The following is a 6,561-nucleotide window of genomic DNA, read 5'->3' on the forward strand; positions in this document are numbered from 1 at the left end:
TGAGATAAAACCTCTTGTTTGGTTAATAGAGGGAGATAAAATATTCTTATAGTAACGAAATGTTTTAGATGTACAAAATCTGAAACAGACTCATTACACTGCCTTTGAGAACAATTTTTAAAGCAAATTAAACAGATTAAACTGGATCGTACAAATAATAACACAACTGTATCCTATCCTATGAGGAATATAGCGCACAAAAATAAGAAACATCTATATTATTATGGATGACAGTCAGAAGACATCGCATTGGTTAATTTTTTTTTAATAATAATGCATCTGGTGTCTGTCATCGCATGAAAGGAACTAACCCTCTCATCTCTGTTCCATTCCCGTTGCATAGGAAGTAAATTTTCTTCCAATTTTCTTCTGAGAATGCTTCACGGCGAATAAGCCTCTGCCTGTCAAATATGAAAAACAAGAAACTCAATAATATGAAATACAATTTTCAAGCTAAGAAGTTTGTTTGTGCAGTATCAATAAAAAAAAAAAATATATGAAAGAAATATTATTTCAAAAGATATTAATTCCACTAACTATAACCTTATACTAGAGACAAAAAACTTAGAGGTGTAATTCAAAATACGAAGAAAAATAATATTTCTGCTTAAGGACTAGAGTAAGATATAATATACAAAGGACATTAAACAATTGACCACTTGCTGAAGAAACACTTATACGTGTACAATGCATCTCTCTATGCATGTCTACAATGCATGCTGGAAAAATTATAGACATACACTGCATATCGGAAATGTCCAACAATTATACATTTCATATAGGAAAAATAAATTAGATAGACACAAATTTAGACAACTTGTTTTACACTGATTAATTAATTAAATGATGTCTTTTCTATCTGCTATACACTGGAAACTGTTATTGTTGTACTATAAGTAATGCTTACAAACCTTAAATAATAATGACAAACAGTCTCGGCTTCTTCTAAACTGTATCGAGGAAACATAGCACGAGCATCTACTGGAACATCTGGTAAATATTGACGAAGCTTTCCTACAGCTGTTGAATGAGAAAAAGCCCCTACCATCATATCATCATGCTTCATTGACCTAAAAGCATTAACCTGCAAATATAAGGAGAAAGCATTTAATGTAGCCTATTTTCCAGGGGAAGAAGTTTTATCCGTACAAGAATATATAGCTGGCATTGTCTAACCATGGTAATTTCTTTAGCATGTATTGACCGGCATGAACGAATTGTGACAGGTTCCTCATACTCGCTGAATGTAAACCAGCTATTATACTGGAAACAGGCAATTACAGCAAATAAGACAAAATATATAGCATAAGTGCATAACCCAATTGAGAACAAATAATTTCAAAGAATGAACATCATCTTAAAATCAAGGAATATAATTCTCACTTGATCAATTGCAATAAGAACAGGCATGTCTTTAACAAGTGATAACTCTTTCCTCAAACGAACTACCACTCCAACAGCTGCATGTGTTTGTTCAATGCCAGTCTTCACCAGCTCATATAACATTGTACCTTCAGGAATCGCCATGGAATCAACATCTTTCAACCATCCAACACCAGCACCCTCACCTAATGGGATTGGATCAAATATTTGGCACGGCAGTTCCTTTAGGTAAGATTCATTGTATTTCAAAAAATCCTGCAAGAAATGATCCACATTAAAAGTAACTCTCAGAAACGAACGAAGGAAGCCGATAATAAAATGATGTTAATCGTTATTAACATCAATATGCAAAATACAAATGAACAGCCAAAATCAAAATAATCAAATTGAGAACATTGTTTCCTTCATCAATATCAATTTTAATTTTTCTTTATAAAACATCTATATGTGTCTACCCATATAGAGGTTTAGCATTACACTAACCTAGTAGCGTAGTACTTAACAATTTTATATGACATGTCCCAACAGCCGAAATGATAGCTGTTGCACGTAACATTATTGTTTCACATAGGTAGCTTAATTGCAAAGTTAAGGGACACTGAAGGAGTTTCAACTGGGAGGTACATAGTTCAAATCCTGGAAACTAAAATTATCATAAATTTGCGGACATTTGTCCATTAAAAATGAAGATATTATTGTCATCGTTGGATAATGTGGATTGAGTTCTAGCCTGCATATCATGACAATATATAAGGATAGGGTCATGCTAACAACTTCCCTAAGGGCATTAGTTAAGCAAGAAAAAAATAGTAACTTTGTATTGGAAATGACAAATTGTAAACGTCAAAAAAGTTGACCACACAACTTTTCAACTCAAATTTTCTATATTCCTTTCCTTAACATTCTCTCCAATTATTCAGGAGAAGAAAGAGGGGTGCACAAAAATAGTTGGGAAATGAGAGAGATGACAGACAAGTGGAATCATTCTTATTTATTTGCTAAATAACTACATTTCTAAGAATTGGAACTGTACTTCTTATAGGTAAACTACCACAACTCAATTAGGCATTTAGGCAAACAAAAGTGTAATACTACAGGTGCCCAAATGACACTGGAGTAACAACAAATTGAGCAGCCAATACTAACTCAAAGAGTTGGCAACCATCCTAGGAAACTAACTGAACAACCTCTATAAATTAATTCGATGTTGCCAAAGCATCGCCAAGAAAACACATTTATATCATTCATTTATCCTCTTTGAAACGTTGTCAAAACCGGATTTCCAATTAAAAAGTGTGTTTCGCATACATACACTCACACACACAACGAAAATACAATGATACAACAATGGTAAAGCTATAAATAGTAAAACTCTTAGTCTTACTTTGAGAACATTCTCGGCCTGGACAGGTGTGTCCCATAGATCTGTTTGTGGATGCTTATAGAAAAATCCTCCATGAGTCCATTCCTTTGCTTGAGGAACATAGAAAACTAACCAACCTTCTTCTCTAGCCCACTGAACAAGCATTGCAAGCGCAATGCTCTTCCCACAGCTAACAGGACCATCTAAAATAACTTGCTTCCTAACTTTGACCCCTAAATATTTTTTAAATGGCAAATAAATCAAATCGTGTACCATTTATTTTTCTAAAATGGCAATCATTGCCACAATATCAACGTCCACAACTTAATCACAGCTACAATTTAGACTCATCAACATAAAAAATAATTGTGTAATACGAAAGTATAAGCACAAAGAGCTCACCTTTACCATGAGGTGACGACATTGGTGGATCAACCACACGTCTGAAGTTATCACGAAGATCCAAAAAGCTCTGGCGAACAAGCAAAGCAGTTCGCTTAGAGTCCTGAAACTCCTTCGACATACCCACCGGCAACCCTTCAGGCAAAACAGCATCCAATGTCTCCTTTCTGAAAAACAAAAGCAACCCAGAAACACAAAACCAAAAAAAAAAAAGTTAAAAGTTCAAAATTCAAAATTTCACCACACTGTCTACACACACAACCTGTTCGAGAAAATGCCGCAATGGTAAACAAAGCAAAAAAAACTAAAATAAAGAGTTTACGTGAGCTTGAAGTAGGTGCAGGTATCGTTGCTAGTGAGCTTTGATAGAGAAGAGGCGGAAGTGAAGAGGGGTCGGCCATTGGGGCCCACATTGAGAGATGGATCCTTTTCGTCAGCGGCGAGGTTGCGGAGACGTTCTTGTTCGTCGAAGAAGGTGTCGGCGGTGGGGGCGGTAGAGGAGGCAGGAGTTTTTGAAGTGGGAGTGGGTTTTGATGGAGACTTTGAAGAAAAATTTAGTGATGAGATTGTTGGAGTGAGGTTGTTGCGCCATGAATGGTGATTTGTTGCTGCGGTTCTCGTCAAGGACCGCAACATTTTGTTAACGTTTTGGTTTTCAGAGAAAGAGGTTTTGGATTTGGGTTATGGAAAGGAAGAAGATGAGAGAATGTGATCGAGAACTGTGAAACTGAGAAGAAGAGAAGAGAGATGAGAAACAGTGTGGGGGGTATTACGGTATTTTCCTTCATCTATTGAACACAAAGCCCATGAGACAGTGAACTGTGAAAGAATAATAAACTTTTGGTACCCCCAGTTAAAGCATATACCCTCCAATTATTCTAATACACTATTTTTTATTTTTTTTTTTATTTTTTTTTTTATAATTTCTAATACACTATTTTCATCACTTTCGTTCTAATTAGTTGAAATTTAAATTTAAATGGATTTTGGTATAAGTCACATAAATTTAGTGTGATTTATTTGAATTTCAAATTTCAATTAATCAAAGCGAATATGTTGAAAAGAGTGTTTGCTAGCATAATTATCCCTAAAAACATTAATAAATTAAATATTCAATGGAAACAACGTATGTGCAACTAGTGACAGAGCTACCTATATTCGAATGTTAATAGTTTATGAATTTTCTGATTGAATTTATACTTTTTTCTGTAAAAACAATTTCTCAAAATTAATGTTTTTTGTAATTAAGAGACTAAGTTTAACAAAATTTAAAAATTTGGTGTTTATAATTTTTTGAGTTTCTCTTGATTTTAAATAAAGGTGTGAATTGAAAGTATTATCTAGATTAAGTTTCTGTTAATTTGGTGTTTATGAATCCCCCAAACTCTTTTGCCTCCAAACATTTTCAAGTTTCCACCTTAATATATAAAGAACTCAAGTCTCACTAAATAAAAGATGAGAAACACTCAGATAGACACAAGCTTAAATGAAAATATTTTGGCACACACTCATAAATTAATGAAAAGAATTTAAAAGAAAAATATTCAGTGTTGTAGGTTAAATATTTATTCTAATATACTTTTTCCGGTCCTATATATAAGAAAAAGTTTGTGTTTTACATTCATTGGAAAATTAATGTATCTAGACAATATTGTAGTGTTTCTCCGATATATGATATGATATGAACAAAGAAACATACATCATAAGTGTTGTACAAGTGCCAGAGTTAGATTAAAATATTTAGATGGATCGTGGCGAACTTGAATTTTGTTTTAACGGGAGACCTTGAATTTATATTTTATTCATCATGTTTTCCTTGCATCTATTTCCATCTTGTCTTTCGTGTACTTGGTTCTTTTATAAAGGGGAGGGAAAGGGAGGGGAGGGGAGAGAATAATTTTTAATTAGATATGTGTTTGGTTCAAAAGAGAAGAGCGGAGGGGAGATAAAAGATTTTAATTATGTTTGGTTCGCATGCAAGAGGAGGAGAGGAGATTTATAATAGTTTTTTTTTTCTAGTACCTGCTTTTTTTCGTTTTTTCTGTAATACTATATATAGTTAAAATAAAGAACCCGGGACATTGCACAGGAGCCCATATTCGAATTCGGACACTTCACTTATTCACCATTAAGGTAAATTTTTTAGCCACTAGACTATTTGACAAAAAAATTTAACCATGGTATAATGTAACAACTTTAACAATTTTCTCCAAAGAGGTGCAGATGTGTCGTTTGCAAATCTAAGAGCAAGGAGAGAATAATTGTTGGAGTTGTTATTATTTATTAGTGCTTCAATGTGTTGCTTTTGTTTGAGATTGAGCATTGTTTTACAATTTGGGATAAGTAATTCCTAGCCGAAGTTGTTGACATGTGGATGATATATAGAGAAAAATAGAATTGAACAAAGCTTCTCAAAAACAGCAACATAACAAAATGAAGGACCGAAGCAGAACAAGTTAACCTAATTTTTAACAACTTTAAAAAGGATAATTTTGGAATTTTAAAATAAAATTGGGGATAATTTGGGCATTGTAATAGAATTGTAAACATCAAATCTTCCTTCCTCTTCCATAACCTCCCCTCCAAATCCCGCCAATTTGAGAGAAGCAAAAATTGGTCTTCGGAGGGATTTTGCTCCCTTTCCCTCATATCCCCTTTTAAAAATTTAAACAAATATACAACTTTTTGTCCTCCTATTTTCTAAAACCGACAGTTTTAGTCGCTCAATCATATTTTTGAACTAAAAAATAGGTGATGTGGTATATAAATATGATCTTATGGTACTAAGTGATCAACACGGATAAAATTATAAGTAAATTCCTTTAAAATTTCATTTAAAACATCATATCCAAATATTTGATGAAGAACGAAATTAAAATTGACAGAATTTAAAAAGATAGACCAATGTACAAAATAGTAAACATTGAGGCCAAAAATGAAATTAATTTTTTTGTTAATTTTTTTTTTACACTAAATTTTTTATTAATTATAATCTTTAAGAACTTCAATTCTAAAATGTGTTTGTCGTCGTCATTTCATATATATATATATATATATATAAGAGTTAGAATTGCCTTTCTATCACATAATTGAATTTAAAAGTAGAATGACAAACTAGAGCCACACAAAAATGTGGAGGGTAGGAAAATGCATGGGCCATTGCAATATAGTGGAGATTTGGTATTGCACTAAACTTTGTTATGATTAAGCTTTACATTCATAAAATAACAAAAAGGAAGTATTTAATATAAAGATAATTGTGAAGAAATTGAAATTAAAGGCAAAGTGGTACACTTAGTTTTGTCATAGTATTATGTACTAAGTTTTTTATGAATAAACCTATGTTAGCTTTTCCCATAAACTTAATCATCTTTAATTAGGTCGGCGTGTTTATTGCTCATGATGCTCCACAA

The 6,561-nt window shown here is 32.8% G+C and overlaps 1 protein-coding gene across 1 annotated transcript; it reads right to left on the bottom strand.

Annotated features, from left to right (window-relative positions):
* Positions 1 to 3,902, bottom strand: LOC123917781 (28S ribosomal protein S29, mitochondrial). The gene is made up of 7 exons (XM_045969605.1): positions 3,471 to 3,902; positions 3,149 to 3,315; positions 2,768 to 2,979; positions 1,384 to 1,638; positions 1,177 to 1,263; positions 912 to 1,084; positions 1 to 401 (listed from the first exon to the last, which is right to left on the bottom strand). Exons 1-7 carry the CDS (start codon positions 3,782 to 3,784, stop codon positions 290 to 292), a joined length of 1,320 nt encoding a protein of 439 aa, XP_045825561.1. The 5' UTR covers positions 3,785 to 3,902; the 3' UTR covers positions 1 to 289.
* Between the last annotated feature and the right edge of the window lie 2,659 nt (positions 3,903 to 6,561).

The sequence above is a fragment of the Trifolium pratense genome, linkage group LG3, assembly GCF_020283565.1.
Source record: "Trifolium pratense cultivar HEN17-A07 linkage group LG3, ARS_RC_1.1, whole genome shotgun sequence".
NCBI lineage: Eukaryota > Viridiplantae > Streptophyta > Magnoliopsida > Fabales > Fabaceae > Trifolium > Trifolium pratense.

What these genes read in the sequence shown, in the direction of transcription:
- LOC123917781 (XM_045969605.1), bottom strand. Translation starts at nt 3,784, where the DNA reads ATGTTGCGGTCCTTGACGAGAACCGCAGCAACAAATCACCATTCATGG. An exon ending in GTCGTCACCTCATGGTAAAG is followed by an intron (nt 2,980 to 3,148) that starts GTGAGCTCTTTG and finishes AAAAATATTTAG; the next exon opens with GGGTCAAAGTTAGGAAGCAA. An exon ending in GTTTGTCATTATTATTTAAG is followed by an intron (nt 402 to 911) that starts GTTTGTAAGCAT and finishes CATATTTGACAG; the next exon opens with GCAGAGGCTTATTCGCCGTG.